The sequence below is a fragment of the Pistacia vera genome, unplaced genomic scaffold (genome assembly GCF_008641045.1).
Source record: "Pistacia vera cultivar Batoury unplaced genomic scaffold, PisVer_v2 Contig132, whole genome shotgun sequence".
Classification (NCBI taxonomy): Eukaryota; Viridiplantae; Streptophyta; class Magnoliopsida; order Sapindales; family Anacardiaceae; genus Pistacia; species Pistacia vera.
The window spans coordinates 814078-832801 of NW_022195380.1; the positions used below are offsets into that span (position 1 = coordinate 814078).

Genomic DNA, 18724 nt, shown 5'->3' on the forward strand with positions numbered 1-18724 from the left:
AAAAGTAGCATGTTCATGCTTTATTCATCAATTGAAATGAAAAAACTATTCAAGTTGAAGTAGTCCAATGGACTTCCTTAAGAAAACAAAAGTATCATAGTCAAGTGCTTTTGTAAATCAATCAGCCAATTGGGATTTTGTGTTCACATGAGCAAGTGCAATGATGTTCTCCTCAACTAACTCTCTAATGAAATGATGTCTTATGTCAATGTGCTTAGTTCTAGAATGTTGAACTGGATTTTTAGAGATGTTGATGGCAGATGTTAATGGCACTCGTGTTATCACAAAAAATAGTCACATAATCTTGATCAACACCATAATCATTCAACATTTGCTTTAACCATAAAATTTTAGTGCAACAACTCCTTGCGGCAATGTACTCAGCCTTGGCAATGGATAAGGAGATTGGATTTTGCTTCTTGCTATACCATGTGACAAGATTGTTTTCAAGATAGAAACATCCACCCGAAGTACTCTTTCTATCATCCAAACTTTTTGGCCAATCCGCATCACTATATCTAACCAAACAATTGTTAGAATCAAATGAGTACCAAAGACCAAAATCACATGTACCTGAAACATATTTCATGATTCTTTTCACTACATTCAGGTGCAACTTAGAAGGGTTAACTTGAAACCTAGCACAACACCAACACTAAAACAAATATCAGGCCAACTTGTAGTTAAGTAAAGAAGACTTCCTATCATGCTTCGGTACATCTTATTGTCTACCTTTTTACCATGTTCATCTTTGGACAGTTTAAGGGTAGCACTCATAGGGGTTCTAGCATGCTTTGCATTCTCTAGACAAAATATTTTCAACATGTTTCTAGCATACTTTCATTGGGAAACAAACATGCCATCATCCATTTGTTTAATTTGGAGTCCAAGAAACATATTCAATTCGCCTACCATACTTATCTCAAACTCATCATCAATCTAATGAATTCAAGTGCATGTGAAAGAGAAGTAGAACCAAACACAATACCATCAACATAAATCTGTGCACACATGATTTCATTATTAACATGCTTGATAAAGAGGGTTTTGTCGGCATTACCTCGTTCATAGTTAGGCTCAAGAAGGAAAGTTGTCAACCTTTCATACCAGACCCATGGGGCTTATTTCAAACCATAAAGAGTTTTCTTCAATCTAAATACATGATCAGGTTTGTTGGGGTCTTGAAAGCCAATCGGTTGTTCAACATATACTTCTTCGGTGAGCATTCTATTCAAGAAGGCTCTTTTGACATCATTTGAAATAATTTGATCTTGAGGCAGTAGGTAATAGAAAGCAACAATCGGATTGATTCAAGTCAAGCAACAGGTGCAAAGGTTTCATCAAAGTCGATTCCCTCAACTTGAATATATCCTTGAGCTACAAGCCTAGCTTTGTTCTTGACAACATTACCAAACTCATCAGTTTTATTTTTGAAAAACCATTTGGTACATATTATGTTGATTCCCTCTAGTCCTGGTACAAGCGTGCACACATCATTCCTTTCTAATTGTTCTAGTTCTTCTTGCATGACCTCAATCTATTTTTCATCTTCCAAAGCTTGTTTGGCATTCTTCGATTCTGCAAGAGACACATAACAAAGATAGTTAATTTCATTTTGTCTTTTCCTTCTTGTAACCATTACCTCATTTGGATCTCCAATCACGATTGAAGATGGATGAGCTTTTTGAACCCATGTTGGTGGATCTTTTCTTCTTTGGTTTCTCTTTTGAATGCTTTCATCAGAAAGATCAACAACCAGCTCTATCCCTTCATTTTGGAATGATGAATCAGCAAATGATTCATTACATGGAGCAAATCATGTTGCTGTAGCACCGGAAGTAGGTGACAACACATTTGAAGAAGGTTTAGGTTCAAAAGATTCAGTAATGTTTACACCATCTTGTGTGGGCACACGAGGAACATATATGTTTTGAATTTCACATTCTTGAGAATATTCTAAAAAATCTTCTGTATCACTAAACACAACATTAATGGATTCTAAGACTTTATCAGAATGCATATTATAGATCCTAAATGCATGGCCATTGGAAGAATATCCAATAAAAACTCCTTCATCACTCCTAGAATCAAACTTACCTAAATTCTCTTTATCATTCAAGATTTAACATTTGCATCCAAAGACATGAAAATTAGAGAGATTAAGTTTCTTTCCTTTCCACAGCTCATAGGGAGTTTGAACAGTACATTTTCTAAGGTAAACTATGTTGGAAATATGACATGCTGTGTTAATGGCTTCTGTCTAAAGTCTTGTAGGAAGCTTTTTGACATTAAGCAACACCCTAGCCATCTCTTGAATTACTCTGTTTTTTCTTTCCACAACACCATTTTGTTGAGGTGTTTTTGGTGCTGAAAATTCATGGAATATGCCTTGCACATCACAAAAATTTGTGAAATCAGCATTCTCAAATTCCTTTCCATGGTCACTTCTAATTCTCACAATTTTTGTAGCTTTAGAACTTTCTCAACAAGTAACCTTTTCGCCAACTTCTGAAATGCATTGAAAGAACCAAATTCTCACGCAAAAAATCAACCCAAGCTTACCTTGAAAAATCATCAACACAAACAACCACATACGTCTTACCTCCCAAACTCTCAGTTTGCATAGGGCCCATTAGATCCATATAAAGCAATTCCAAAACTCATGAGGTATTGAGATTAGACAAAGCTTTATGAGATATCCTGGTTTGCTTACCTTGGTGACATGGACCACACACATTACCTTTTGGAAGTTCAAGTTTTGGTAGTCATTTAACCATTTCCTTCTTTGAAAGTCTTACCAAGTCCTTGAAGTTCATGTGACCAAGTTTCTCATACCACAAGTTAGTGGAATTTGTTTTTGAACTGAAACATGACACATAGTTAGAAAGCAAGTAACGATTGTCATTTGACCTCTTTCTCTCAAGTAGAGAAACACCTTTACCATTCAAGATTTGACACTTGTCCTTTGAGAAATGAACCACAAAATCTTTGTCACAAATTTGACTAATACTAATCAAATTAGCTTTCAAACCATCAATAAGTAAGACATCTTTCAAAACAGGAAAATTAGGAAGCACAATTTACCCTTTGCCAAGAATTTTACCTTTCTTTCCATCTCCATAAGTGAATATCCACTGTCAACTGATTCAAGCTCAATCAAGAGAGATTTATTACCTGTCATATGCCTTGAACAACCACTATCTAGATACCAAAGATCATTTTGAAATGCAAGCAAAGAAGTATGGGACACAAAACAATTCACATCAGCCTTAGGTTTCCAAACTCTTTCGGAAGAAAAATCATTGTTAACATTATGATTTACATTAGCAACAAAACTATGGTTTTTAAAAACTTTCTTTAAATAAGCAATGAACCTGAAGCATTTGGGTCTAATGGGACTTTTCCTGTTACAAAAATGACAAATGGTAATGAATTTTGATACCTTCGTAACTTGTCTCACAGCAGTTCCTTCAGCAGGAGTTCTAATGGCTCGATGTGCTAGCACTGGGACTGAATCCCAACCATACCGATCTCCGAAGGATTTTTCTTAACCAAGCACTTCATCAAGCTTAAGAGAACTTGCATTCAATTTATCAATGATGGCCTTAGCCTCAATTAGTTCAGTAGTAAGAACAACAATCTTTTCGGACAAGACCTTCTTTTGTTTCAACAAGGTAGCATTCTCAATACCAAGAGATTGCAACTTTTTCACAGCCTTTAGCCATTGGTCATACATTTTATCATATGCCTCTTGTTGCTCAACATAGATATCAATAGTGTCATCTGAAACTTCACTCTTATCTTCTTCTTGGTTCACAGTGAAGGCTAAAACATTCTCATCATCTCCCGAATCATTATCAGCACTCTCATCATGCTCACTCTCACTCAAAGTGGCAGTCATGACTTTACCTTTCTTCTTTTTCAGTGTGTTAGCACACTCAGATTGTATGTGCTCGAAACCCTCACATTTAAAACACTTGATACCTTTATTTTATTTTATTTTATTTTTTTATCTTTTGAGAATTTCTTTGTAAAGGTACCAGGGGTTTGATAGTCATAAGGCTTTTTCACAAAAGGTTTTCGGCCATAACCACGATTATGAGGCTTTTTCATGTTTTTCTTAAAAACTTTGCAAAATTCTTTGTAAGTAAAGCACAATTTCATCATCCAATGAACTTAAATCACAATCATCAAAAGGATCAAAATCAACCTCATGTTTGCGAGCCAAACCTTTGCTCGGTTTCTGTTTTTCCTAGCGTTGCAGATTCAGCTCATGGGTTTGGAGAGAGCCAATGAGTTCATCAATGTCCATAGCATCCACATCTCGGCATTCTTCAATGGCGGTGACCTTTGACATAAACCTCCGGGGCAAGGACCAAAGCACTTTCCTAACAAGTTCAACATTAGAATAGGTTCTTCCCAAGGCAAAACATTCATTAGAAATATTACAAACTCTAATATAAAAATCAGTTATAGTCTCATCCTCTTCCATGTTCAGATTTTCAAAATCAGTTACAAGTCTTCTAAGCCTATTTCTTTTAATGGTACTAGTTCCCTCATTCTTGACTTGAAGTCTATCCCAAGCATCTTTAGCAAGCTCACAATTAGCTATGACTTTCATTTGGTTCACATTAACAACATTAAAAAGAACATGAAGGGCTTTAGAGTTATAATTTGCTAAAGTTATCTCATCAGCGGTCCAACTAGTAATAGGTTTTGGTCTAGACACTTCATTTTCAACAATAAATAGGGTTGTCCAACCATTCACAACCATGGATCAGACTCTTTCATCTATAGACTTAAGAAAAGCACGCATCTTAGGTCTCATATGTAATAGCTAGGTCCTTCTAACAGAGGTGGTTTATGAGTAGATCCACCTTCAATGAAGAAACTCATGACGAAAAACAATCAGACAGATGCTAACACAACAAACAGCAGTGCACACACAAACAAGTAGCATATCTAAAATAAAAATGCAATACATATCAGATTTCGTCCAACAACCAGACCACTCAGATGCACATAAAAACGAGTAAAATGGGTATGGATCAACTGAAGTAACTTATTAGAATAGGCTCTGATACCACTTGTTGAAGTTAAGTGAACTCTATTCAATGTTAGATACCTATTTTAAAGTGCAGCAGCATATTTACCAAGTAGATTAAGACATTTTCAGTTTAACCACATCAAACACAAGTGCCAAAAGTAAAGAACACAACCATATATATGGTTAAGCTAAATCCACTTTTAGCCTACATCCATGGGACCTTGTCTAGATCGAAGCAATCCACTAAGTCAAAAACACATTACAAGGTAACGTTCAAAGTTGATCTAAATTACAGTAAAAAGAACTCCCTGTTCAACTTTACAATTAGCACCACACTCTGAATCCTTAATGTGTAGCAACTCCTTGGATCTTCTTCATACTGGGAACACACTCGAGAACAGCTTGTGAACCACCAAGCTTCAAGTGTTGAAGCAATGCACCAACATCAGCAAAGGAACCACGTTTCAACAACCATCAAGTCTATGTTTGATATCGTGAGGATTTGGCAAACAATGGAAATGAACCTTGAACCTTAAGAGAAAGAATACTCTAAGAAATTCATAGTACAATGAAACAAAATGTCAAAAGGTTAGAGTCATAGACGCAAGAAAGAAGATTATATAATGAAAGGTTTCTTGCTCAACAATATAGTGTCAAGTCAGCCAACAAGGGACTGACCAATGTTTGTCTAAATAAGGAAAGTATTCCTTCTTTTGGTTTGGACTACAAAACAAATCGGGAAAGATAACTTTATTCCCTATGACCACTTAAGGATATTATGACATTTGTAAAAAGGTCCTAAAAAGCAAGAGACAAAGATAAACAATATCTTTTTCACTTTATCAGAAATGCAACTCATATTGGGTTGCAAATATCTAAAGCGAGAGTGTAAGCACAAACCATTGTGCACACACGCTCAAAACAAAACTAGCCAAGACACAAGTTTGACAATCAGTGTGCACGTAGAACTGATGTGCACACACACGACAAGGAAACAGGCCAAATCATAAGATTGGCAACCAATGTGCATACATAACTGTTGTGCACACACAACTTATAAGTTTGACAAATATGAATATTCACAAACACAACCTAGATGAGTTTTTAAAAATGACCTTAATACTTAAAGGGACTGATCAGGAACTAGGAGATACCAGCCTTTCTATGATTTTACTGAATTCTTTAACTGATGATTATTTGGCTATAAAGAATGCACTGCAATACTCAAGGACTACACTAAGTCTAGATTTAAGCTAGGGAACTTGAACTAAAAACCCAAATAAGGAATGGAAGCAATCTATTTTTAAAGGGTAAAGATGAAACTAGTCAATCTAGTAAAGGAAACTAGTATGATAATGGTCATAGGAACAAGAAAAAGGGAAAAGGAAATAATAAGCCTAAAGGAGAAAACAGAATATGCTTTTATTGCAATAAAATGGGTCACTTAAAGAAAAAGTAGAAACAGGGAAACACTAAGAGTAATTTAGCTTCGACTAAGACCCACATAGGAGAGCCTAAAGTCCTTACAATGTCAAAAACTGACTGTGCACATGAATGTGTGTTTGACTCTTGTTGTTCCTTTGACATGAGCCCTAATAAAAATTTGTTCCAGGACTTTGAACCACATGAGCATGAAACCATTTTTATGGGTAATAATAATGCATGTGGGGTTAAGGGAATAGAGAGTATCACACTAAGGCTAACTGGTAGGAAATTGGTTAAATTGACTAAAGTCAGATTTATCTTTGAACTAAAAGGAAACTTAATATCTTTAGGTACTCTAGATGATTCTGGTTGCAGTTGTAGAGCTGAAAATGGATGTTTGTTTGTGTACAAAAATGAAAACCTAGTCCTTAAAGGAGAAAAGAAAAATGGCTTGTACATTCTCTGTGGTGATTATAACTCTGAACTATATAATTCTACTCTTGTCTCTACTAATGTTTTTGTAACAGAAAAATGGCACCTAAGATTGGGCCACATGAGCCAAAAAGGAATGAACATCGTCAATAGCCAAGGGATGTTTGGTAAGGACACTATTTCTATTTTAGATATCTATGAAAATTGTGTTTTGGGAAAATCGCACAAGTTGAGTTTCAAGAAAGGAACTCACCTTGCTACTAAGTGTTTAAAGTACCTTTATTCAGACTTATGGGGACTTGAAAAAGTCAAGTCCCATGGAGGAAATAGTTATTTCCTCTCGATTGTTGATGACTATAGTAGAAAAGTCTAGGTTTTTCTTCTTAAGTCTAAAGACCAGGCCTTAGGTAAGTTTGAAGAATGGAAACTACTGGTAGAGAATCAGACTAACCATAGGGTTAAAGCTTTAAGGACAGACAATGGTTTAGAGTTATGTAATACTGAATTTGATAATTTTTGTAGTGAAAATGGTATTTAAGGCATAGGACAGTTAGGAAAACCCCTTAGCAAAATGGGGTTGCTGAGAGGATGAACATGACTTTATTGGAGAAGGCTAGGTGTAAAAAATTAAATAAAGACAAACAAAAAACATTTGGGGGGAAGCACTAACCACAGTAGCCTACTTAGCGAATATGAGACCTTCCACAGCCATAGATCTGTACTGTCTAGAAGAAAAATGGTCGGGTAGGATGCCTAATTTGAGTCATTTGAGGATTTTTAAGTGTGCAACCTATGCACACACTGTAGGAGGAAAATTGGAACCTAGATCTACCAAGTGTGTCTTCCTAGGGTACCAAGAAGGAACGAAGGGCTTTAGATTGTGGGATAGAGAATCTCTAGGGGTCAAAATCATAGTTAGCAGGGATGTTATTCAATGAAGGTGTATTCCCATGTAAGAGCACTAATCATGGTGGAGCAGCTACAAACACCTCTAATACTCTTACAATCTCTACTGAAATTACCCAAATTGAGGTGGAGCCTATTGTCCAACCACCTAACACACCCCAGCTAGAAACTAAAGCTACAACCGAGCCTGGAATAAGACCAAATGATCCTGTTCATGATGAAGAAGCTGAACCAAAAGAGACCTCAGAGCAACAACAAGACTTGCAATAGTATCAACTTGCAAGGGATGGAGTCAAGAGAGAGGTAAGACCCCCAACAAGGTATTCATATGCTAATTTAATATACACTGCCTTACTTGAAAGTACTAAAGTGCAAAGGACAGAACCTGAATCCTTCGAAGAACGAAAAAGCTTTAAATTTAAAGGACAAAGGCAAATGGTGGGCAGCAATGAATGAGGAAATGCATTCATTAGAGGTAAATGGGACTTGGTCCCTTGTTCCTAAACCTGAAAATAAAAAGCTAGTTCAATGCAAGTGGTTATTTAAGTTAAAGGATGGCATCACTAACAAGGACCCACCTAGGTATAAAGCTGGGTTAGTAGCCAAAGGTTACACCCAAAAAGAAGGGTATAGACTTCAATGAAGTCTTTTCCCCGATAGTACAGTATAAGACCATTAGGATGATACTCTCTGTAGTTGCCCACCACAACTTAGAATTAGAGCAACTAGATGTAACCACAACCTTTTTACATGGCAACCTAGAGGAAGAGAATTCATGAGTCAGCCCCCTAGTTTTGTGAATCCTAGAATGCCTAACCATGTATGCCTATTACACAAGTCCTTGTATGGCCTTAAATAGTCCCCTAGGCAATGGTACAAGAGATTTGACTCATTTGTTGTAAGCATAGGGTTTACTAGAAGTAATTATGATAGCTACTTTTATTTCTCTTTGAGTGATAACATGCCCATTTATTTGCTGCTCTGTGTGGATGATATGCTATTAATAAGTAAGTCTAAAGATAAGATAATTGAACTTAAGGGTAAACTGAGTTCTGAATTCAGCATGAAAGATTTAGGGGCTGTTAAGAAAATTTTGGGTATGGTTATAAATAGGAATAGAAGGAACTTTGAATTAAAAATACATCAACACTCATATTTGCAGAAATTGGTTGATCAATTTGGTATGTCTGGGTCAAAGTTGGTCTCTATGCCTTTAGCCAGCCACTTCATGTTGAGTAAAGCCCAATGTCCAAAAATGGATGCTGAATTGATTAAAATGGAATATGTACCATATGCTAATGCTGTAGGATCTGTTATGTATGCAATGATTAGTACTATGCCTGATTTGTCATTTACCATATCCATTTTAAATAGATTTATGTCCAATCTAGGGGCTGAACATTGGACTGCTTTATAATGGGTGATTAAATACATTAATGGTACACTGTGTATTGGATTAGAATATGGAAAAAGGGGTACTTCACTTGATTTGGTTGGTTTTGTAGATTCTGACTTTGCAAGTGATAAAGACACAAGGAAATCCACCACTCTTTACTATTTTACCCTTGGAGGAAACTGCATAAGCTGGAAATCACAACTGCAACCTATTGTGACTCTCTCATCGACAGAAGCCAAGTACATTGCAGTTGCAGATATGTTTAAGGAGGCAGTTTGGTTAAAGGGAATCCTATCAGAGGCAAATCTCATAGATGGAAAGGTGACAATCTACTCAGATAGCCAGAGTGTGACCCACTTGAGCAAAAACCCGGTTTACCACGAAAGAACCAAGCATGTGGATGTACGCTACCACTTTGTGAGGGACTTGGTGGCTTCGGGTGAGATTTATTTGAAGAAGATTGCTACAGAAAACAATCTAACTGATATGGGTACTAAGGTAGTCACAACAACCAAATTCAAGCACTGCTTGAATTTGTTGTTTATAACCTAGGCTAGAGCATTAGAGCGATGAGGGACTTGGATTTGAGTGAGCTGCAGTGGTTAATGGTTGTTAGGATGATTGTTTCAAGTCTTCAAGGTGGAGATTGTTAAGTTGAAGACATGCAATAGTGCAGTTTTGGCCATAAGTTATGCTGTTTTGGGAGTTGTTGAAGTGAATCCAGGTCGTTGATTAACTTTAGATCCAATGGCTGAAAATCAACCCTTGGTCAATGGTATATAAAGGAGCAAATATTGGAAAATTGGCAGAGTTGTTCTTCGTGTTTGGTAAAACAATTTTGTTAAGGTTCTTCTCTTTTACATTTAATCTTTGTAATCTTGGGTGAGTGAATGGTTGGTTTTCATTCAGGTGAGAGGGGTTTTGCTCTCAAGTTCTTAGGGAATCTGATAATGTTCTCTAGGTAGGATTACGGGTAAGATTGGGTTGTATTTTGAGTTATTGATCTTCAGATCTATGGTGTAAACTCTTGAATATATTGATTAGTGCAGCGGGCTCTTCTGATTTTGGAGCTCAACATGGATGTAGCCTATCCAATCTTGGATAGGTGAACCATGGTAAATCTATGTGTATTGTTGTGGTTTGTTATTGTGTGGTTTTTGTCTTCATTGTGTGTTAAAGATTGGGAAGATTTTCATAACACCTCTCTCTAGCTAGCCCTTTTTTATTTTTATTTTCTCTTGTTGGTATATAGAAAAGAACATTAAAATATAATGTAAATATACTTTTATTAAGTAACAACTCATATAGTGTACAAGAAATAATACAATCTGCTGATGCATGATTTTGACACCAACGACCTCGCACGTGCAAAATGCTAAGCAAGTCTCAGAAATTACACGTGTTTAATATGAGATTTAGGTTACGGTTACAGTTGAGTGCAAAGACTGAATAATAAATGAGACAGTGAGAATTTTTATATTGGTTTGAATGCTTAAAGCGATTCCTACATCCACTGTTATCTTTTATATAAGTGTTCTTGGTTATTAGCCAAGTTACAAAGGGTCACGAACTGCGGACAGAATTACAGGAGCTTGGTATTCAGAGAGAATATTATGCTAGTCTCTTTCCCATAGGTTATCTTTGCTATTTGTTTTTTGAAAGTCAGAGATCTCGATTTTGTGAGGGGGAGTCCTCTATTTATAGCCACTGAGTTCAAGGTAATGATTACAAGTCTGCAAGTGGGTAGGTGTCGTGCAAGTCCTTCCTTGGGTCCTATTGGCTAATAACTTAGGAAATATCCTTAAATTATATGGGGCTTGAACAGGTGTGCAGACCACATTCATTCACAAATAAAACTTGAGTCTGCTGAGTTGGTGACAACCGTATTCTTTTTGTCTTGAGGCGACGTGGCAAATTCTGGGCAACACAAAAACTTCCTGAACTCTGATTGGTACTCACTAATGTAAGCTTACGTCAACCCTTCTTTTTTAGGCATAACACAATTTGAAACTCTTATTCATCTATGGTAAAAGGAATTAATGAACCAACTGTGCTGTAAACTTAAACAAATAACTAATAATCAATATGGAGCACTACCTCCTCAATGTACGTAAATTTATCTAAAACCATCTAATCAGGCCCGACTTAACCCCTAGGCAGGTAAGGCACCTGCCTAGGGCCCCCAAAAAAGGGTGTTAAAAAGGGGGCCCCAAAATTATATTTTAAAATACTTTTTAATATATTTATAATTTTTTTTTTTATCAATCCCAGTATCCCACCATTTAGCATTTACTCACCTATGCCTACTCTAACCTCTACCTCTACCCAAAACGATTTTTTTAAGAGTTTTTTAATATAATAATTTCTCAATTCCCATCAATTCCCCCATCCAATCAACCATGCCTATCTCTTAAACTTAAAACACAAATGGCGGCTCACTTTTCCATTGCAATTTGCACTTTTCCGTTGCAATTTGAAACACTTTCTCGCAACTCTCCAACTCTCAAATGTCGAATCACATCTCATCTCTCCCCCAAATCATCATCTCTTATATAAACCTGCTTNTCTCATAACATTCTTATGAAAGAATATCAATAGAAAAAAAAAAGAAAGGGAATAATTTAAGTAATTGTTTATTTGGGATTTATAATTTGGTTATTTGAGACTTTTCGCCAGTGACATTTGTTTATGACGAAAGAGATTATTAATTTAGGGTCACTTTTTAAATTAAAGGGCCACTTAACACCCCAATTCCGTTAAACTCGACTTAGTTTAATACATTTGCTAAAACACCCTTTTTATTAAAATTTAGTCATTTGAAAGTTGGATCCAAACCTAGCAAACAGATAGGTCAGGCGAGTACGGGTCAGGTAACCACAGGTATAGGTTAAACGGGTATGGGTCAAATGGGTAAAAATTGTGAATGGGCAAGGAAATACATCACCCATACCCGGTCATGCTGGTACGATGGAACCACGGGTCACTTGTTTCTTTTATTTTTTCAAATTTTTCCTCTCCATTTTTTTATTTATTTTTTTTCATCTCCAATTCTTCTTTGTGTTTTTCTCCCTCTCCACTTTTTCATATTTCTTCTTATTCAGTCTTCACCCTTCCTCCAATTCTTCTTTGTCCTCTTCTTCTCCCTCTCTCCTGTTGAAAAGAGATTACCCCCGGTTTGTTTAACTTTTCTAACCCTGTTCTATTCTATTATCCAATCCTAAAATATGAAAAAAACATGTTTGTTTTAATATTGTTCAAAATCCAATTCTATTATATTCAACTCAAAATATTTAACAATTCCTTTTTTAATAAAAGTTTATAAATTAACAAAAATACCCCCACCCATTCAAGCAACAGTCGCCTGCCAGTAACCACAATCGGTCGCCAGCCGTCGTTGCTGCCACCATCGGTCGCCGATGCCGGAACGATGCACAATCAGTCGTATATGGCTGATTGTGCGCCGAATCCACCATTGATCGGGCGAAAGTGGCTAGATCGAAGTACGATCGACCAGATCTAGTCGATTGTGAGCCATTCCGATGATTTTCGACCATCGTTTGGTGGTAGTGGCCGAATTCCGGCAATCAATTGGGTGGGTGAGTATGTTTTTATTAATTTATAAATTTTTATTGTGGAGGGTGTTGAGCTAAATTAACAAATGTAGAGGGGTTAAAAAATCTAAATACTTTCAGAAAATGTTTCCAAAAATGTATCAAACACATTCTTAGAATCCTATCCTATATGATTAAATCATATCATATCCTATTTAGAATATAATATTATTCAAAAAAGTATACCAAACAAAGCCTTAAGTGATTTTCTCTCCCATTTTTTTCCTTTGTTCTTTCATCTTTGTGTTTCATTCTCCACTTTCCCTATGTCTTTTATAAACTAAATATACTATAGATCTATAATCTCCATTGCCGCCAAGTGATGCTCACCAGTGATGGTGAGCATGTGTTGGCGCCGTGGAAGGCTGTCAATGAACAACAACCACTTCAGGGCTTGATCCATGTCTTCTCTTGTTGATTTGTGGGTTTATTTTTGTTGGTGTGAATGTTGATTTATGGCTTTATCTTTGTTGGTAGAAATTATTTGTTGATCCGTGGGTTTAAGAGAGAAGATTATGTGATATTATTGATTTGTTTTTTGGAATTTACAGAAACTGTTGATTTCTTCTTCAGTCTTGACCCTTATTGACTTTTTATTTTATTTTATTTTATTTTGTGCAGTATCCACGGGTATCACTCAGCCTACCCATGAAAAAACGGGCAGGCTGGGTACGAGTAATATTTCCACGGTCCTAAATGCATTAACTCATATCTGCTAAAACTACCAAGTTCCCACGGACCCATGGGTATATTACTTGTTTTGCCAGGTCTAGATGCATNGAATTTTTGCCGTGGTTCGCTTATCCTATATAGGATAAACTACATCCACGTTGAGCTCAAGAAACTCAGGAGCTCGCTGCACTAAAGATTGATACAACCTGATACAAACAGATTCTACACCCAAATCCACTCTAAAACAGCATATATCTCTCACACAACAAACTGAAATCTTCCTATGAGAACTCTAAACTTAGATCCTCAAGACTCAAGGGAAACGCAACCCTTACAAGGGATTACAACCAACCACACAAAGATTACAGCCAAGAAAGAGACGATACAAGCATATCTTTTTTCACAGAATACACAAAACTTAAAATAAAACCCAGCAACAAAACTGAAAAACGCAGCAACAAGGTAAAGTTTTTTGCATTCTGATTTGGGTAGAATGGACCCTGGCCGTCAGATTTTAATGTCCTTCAATGGTTTGGATTTCTTTGTGATGACAAGAGTAAAACGACAGTGTTCCACTAAATGCACAATGGCAGCGTTTTGTGTGCTTCACTCTAACACCATAGATCTATAATCTCTATTGCCACCAAGTGATGCTCACCAGTGATGGTGAGCATGTGTTGGCGCTGTGGAAGGTTGTCGGCGAACGGCAACCACTTCACGGCTTGATCCATGTCTTCTCTTGTTGATTTGTGGGTTTATTTTTGTTGGTGTGAATGTTGATTTGTGGGTTTATCTTTGTTGGTAGAAATTATTTGTTGATCCATGGGTTTAAGAGAGAAGATTATGTGATATTATTGATTTGTTTTTTGGGATTTATAGAAATTGTTGATTTCTTCTTCAGTCTTCACCCTTATTGACTTTTTATTTTATTTTATTTTATTTTGTGCAAGTATCACGGGTATCAATCGGCCCACCCATGAAAATAACGGACAGGCCGGGTACGGGTAATATTTCCATGGGTCCTAAATACATTAACTCGTACATGCTAAAACTACCAAGTTCCCACGGACCCATGGGTATATTTCTCATTTTGCTAGGTCTAGTTGCATCCCATTGTCGGAAAACACTAGTAATGGGAAAATTCATCAAGTATTGAGGTAATAAAATCCAAATGATCATATGTAAGTGCTCTATCTATACATATAATTTTCAACTGGAATAAAGGAAATGTTTGGTCGAGATCTGTCAGAGCATAAGTGGCCACCTGAACTTTCTTTGTCAAATCCCAGCCAAATACAAAGTTTATTGGTAATAAAAATTACACAGTTAAGTAGAGCATTAAGAAACGAACATTTTGACACCTAAATTGTTACCCAAACTCGTCAAAAAAAAATTTCAGCCACCAAATTCCGGTGATCGAAAAATTCATCAGCACAATGAGGTAATAAAATTTATATCAAAATTATCGTATTTAATCGTTCTATCTAGATGTATAATTTTTAACTAAAACACTCGCGACACTTGGTCAAGATCTAAGGGAGAAAGTGAGACCACCCAAACTTTCACCGTTAGATCCTGACAAAAAATAGTTGAGAAAACATATTATAGGTTTACATAGAGCATGAGACAATTATTTCAATACCTACATTGATACTGAAACGCGCCAAAACAATTATCGGCCACCATTTCCAATGACCTCAACCAAATATTTTAGGTTTTTTTTTTTTTTTTTATTGTTTCTATTTTTATATTTTTGAGTTAATAACATTAATCCTCTTGAGATATGATAAATAATAAAAATTCTTTGAGGTTTCAAAAATAATAGGAATCTCCCCACAGTAGTTAAGCTTTAGGTGTTAAAATAAATAGTAATAAGGCAATTTGGTAACATTTATGAATTCTTAACAATGTAAATTTTAACATTCACTAATATTTTAACGGTAGTGAAACTTTTGTTATTTCAGAAACCTTAAGAGAATTTTTGTTATTTAATGATACCTTAGGGGCTATGCTTTACCCTATATATTTTTTAAATCCACATGGCACATCCTTATTGGTTATGGGATAATTGGGTTACCTAGCTGTCAATCAAAGATTGGTATTTTAACTTAAAAAATTTGATCTGATATGTGATAAAATTAACAATTTAACCTATGTTGGTGTTAGGGTTACTGGAATTGGGCCGTTTAAATGGCCTTTTTCTTATTATGTCTAAACTTGCGGTCCTTTTCAGGTCAATTTTTAATAAAAATGACCCTCAATTGATAATCCCCTATTTACGAAGAAAAAATAATACTATACTAATAAACACTTCTTACTAACTTTCTCTCATGAACATAATGTGTCAACTCTCAATTAGTTAGTTTGTATTAATTCTGTCCAACTAAATACAAATTAATAAATTGTAAACTATCACGTCGCATTTGTAAAAGAGTATTAGTGAAACCATTTTTATTCTTTATGAAGTCAATATATCAATGTCTAATCAAATTAAAAAGCAATAAAAACATAAGAGTTATTAAATAATAAATTTAATTTTCTTTTTGCAAATTTTTATTTGTCAAAGTTCAAAAATAAAATAAAGGCTGCCACGTGTACAATCTCAACTTTATAACGGTTTCTCGCTCCGTACAACTAACCAGCGTCTGTCCATAAATACTTCACTTTCTTCCCGCCTTCTCAGTTTCTTGAATCTGCATTTTTTTCTCAGAAAATTTAATTTGCTTTAATTCTTGTAAACTCTAAACTGATCTAAATTTGAATCTCAATCTCAGTATCCGTACCGTTAATATTTCAATTGTTCAGTTCATTTCTCTTAAATTTCACAATGCGGACGTCAAATGACCAAAACGACGACGAACTCTTCCATGTCGTTCATAAAGTCCCGGCCGGTGACTCTCCCTACGTCAAGGCCAAGCGTATTCAGGTCATGTAACGTCGTTTTTGTTTTCTTTCTTTTCTTGCTTTTGAATTCATGTCTTGTTCTTGTTCTTTCTTTATTCTTGATTTCTTTGTTGGTGGCTTCTTTCATGTGAAAGCTAGGGTTGGGGTTCACATATAGATGTTATAATTGATTGTAGTGAATAATGACTACGGTCGATTATCTAAAAATTGATGATCAAAATTTTAATATTGATGATTTGGGGTTCTTTAGTGAATTTATTAATTTTTCTTCATATGTATTGTTTTGATGTGGAGTTTTTCAAATACAGTTGATTGAGAAGGATCCAAACAAGGCTATTTCCATGTTCTGGGCTGCTATAAATGCAGGGGATCGGGTTGATAGTGCCTTGAAAGACATGGCAGTTGCGATGAAACAGTTGGATCGATCTGATGAGGCAATTGAGGCCATCAAATCTTTTCGTCATCTGTGCCCTGATGATTCTCAGGAATCTCTTGACAATATCCTGATTGAACTCTACAAGGTAAATCATTGCAGTCTCTTAAAAAAAGAATAATAATAATACTAAAAGTATTTAACTAGCTCGTCGTTTTTGTTTGCTGTTTTAAGTAGTTCACATTGAAAGGCAGAGTTGCTTGTCTGATTTGTCAATCACGAGAATAATTTACTTATTTATTATTTTTCTTTTTTAAGGCACATTTGCATAATTTTGAGTTGATCTGGTCAGTCCTCTCATTTTCATCAATTAAAATTCATTCGTTTGCTGGGACATGTGATAGCTGAAATGAGCTAGGTCATAACTCTCATCTCTAATTAATCAACCTTCGAAATAAAGTAACAAGGTTTCAAGTTTATTTCTATTACTAATATTTCAAAGTGCAATACTGTTGCTTTTAACCACTTGACAGATACGATGAAGACTGGAATTTTTTATTAGTTTTCGTATTAACTTTGCATGTGCACAATATGATGTTAAAGTGTTAACAGAAGAAAAAAGAAATTATGATTTTTACTACCAACATTGTGTTTAAGTTTGTGGAATTCGATCAGCACTTATAGCTGGATCAACTGGTTGCAGTGAAGCTATCATGACGATTTAATGTTCCCCTTTCACTATTAGATTTAATGTAAACGTCTGTACTTTTTTTTCATTTTGCCTTTGCAGAGGTCTAAAAGGATTGAAGAAGAGATTGAGTTGCTTCAGCGCAAACTGAAAGTTACCGAAGAAGCTATAGCTTTTGGTGCAAAGAATACAAAGATTGTAAGATCTCGGGGGAAGAAGCACGAAATAACATTTGTAAAGGAGTTATCAAGGTGGATTTTTGCAGATATTCTTGTTCTTCTTTATTCACTAAATACTCCTTTTCAATTAATTTGATGTTGGTTGACTATAATGCAGGATACTTGGCAACTTGGCCTGGGCTTACTTGCAGAAAAATGATTATCAGAGGGCTGAACAATATTATATGCAAGTTTTCTCATGCATTTAACAGTATGCTAACATAGTCAATATTTTAAACAAAATGAGAACATATATCATGGTAAAAAATTTCTTGCAGGAAAGCTCTGTCTCTGGAGCAGGACAAGAACAAGCAGTGCAACCTCGCAATCTGCTTGATGCATTTGAACAGGATTGTAGAAGCAAAATCTTTACTTCAGGCTGTAAGAGCTTCATCTCTAAATGAACCAGTGGATGATCTGTACACTAAATCCTTTGAACACGCTTTCCAGATGCTGTCTGAATTAGAGTCAAAATTAATGTTACATGGAACCAAGAGTGCAAATTGGAAACTACCATGCAAGCAAATGGTAACCGGTGAAAATATGTTAGATAATGTAGTATTTTGTACACAGCCAAGATATTTCCGGGGTTCTTATAACAGAGAACAGAGAAGTAAAAGATGGAGGGAGGGGAGCTGTAACAAAATGGAAGCTCATGCAGTCCGGAATCTCGATGGGGAATTACAATCTTCACCTAATGAAAAATCAGAAATGGGACTGCAAAACCGTGCAGCTATTTTATCACCTACTAGTGAAGATTGGAGACAGAGGACATGGAAACTTATTTCTCAAGGCCGAATCAGAAGATAATCTCCGGTTCTATTCTTTCTTTTACATTCTTTATTTTTGTTCATTTACCTCTTCCCAAAACCTTAGTGTTAACCATTTTTATTTACTTCCTACTTCAAACGGCCCCGCTCTGCAGTCTAGTATTAAAGCTCTTAAAATTCACAAAAACACATACATGCATGAATGCACACATAACACTATACACTTGCACACTGATAGTTTCATACACACTGATTTTTATGCAAGTTCTTGTAAACAGAGAC

At 35.7% G+C, this 18724-nt stretch overlaps 1 protein-coding gene across 1 annotated transcript; it reads left to right on the forward strand.

Annotated features, from left to right (window-relative positions):
- Positions 1-16316: 16316 nt before the first annotated feature.
- Positions 16317-18482, forward strand: LOC116122182 (protein SULFUR DEFICIENCY-INDUCED 1-like). The gene is made up of 5 exons (XM_031408088.1): positions 16317-16415; positions 16702-16914; positions 17557-17705; positions 17791-17859; positions 17951-18482. The coding sequence occupies exons 1-5, from the start codon at positions 16317-16319 to the stop codon at positions 18480-18482; spliced, it is 1062 nt and encodes a 353-aa protein (XP_031263948.1).
- The last annotated feature ends 242 nt before the right edge of the window (positions 18483-18724 follow it).

Coding starts and splice junctions, on each gene's coding strand:
- LOC116122182 (XM_031408088.1), top strand. CDS start 16,317: ATGCGGACGTCAAATGACCAAAACGACGACGAACTCTTCCATGTCGTT. Junction 16,416..16,701: donor TCAAGGCCAAGCGTATTCAG/GTCATGTAACGT, acceptor TTTCAAATACAG/TTGATTGAGAAGGATCCAAA. Junction 17,860..17,950: donor AGGGCTGAACAATATTATAT/GCAAGTTTTCTC, acceptor AATTTCTTGCAG/GAAAGCTCTGTCTCTGGAGC.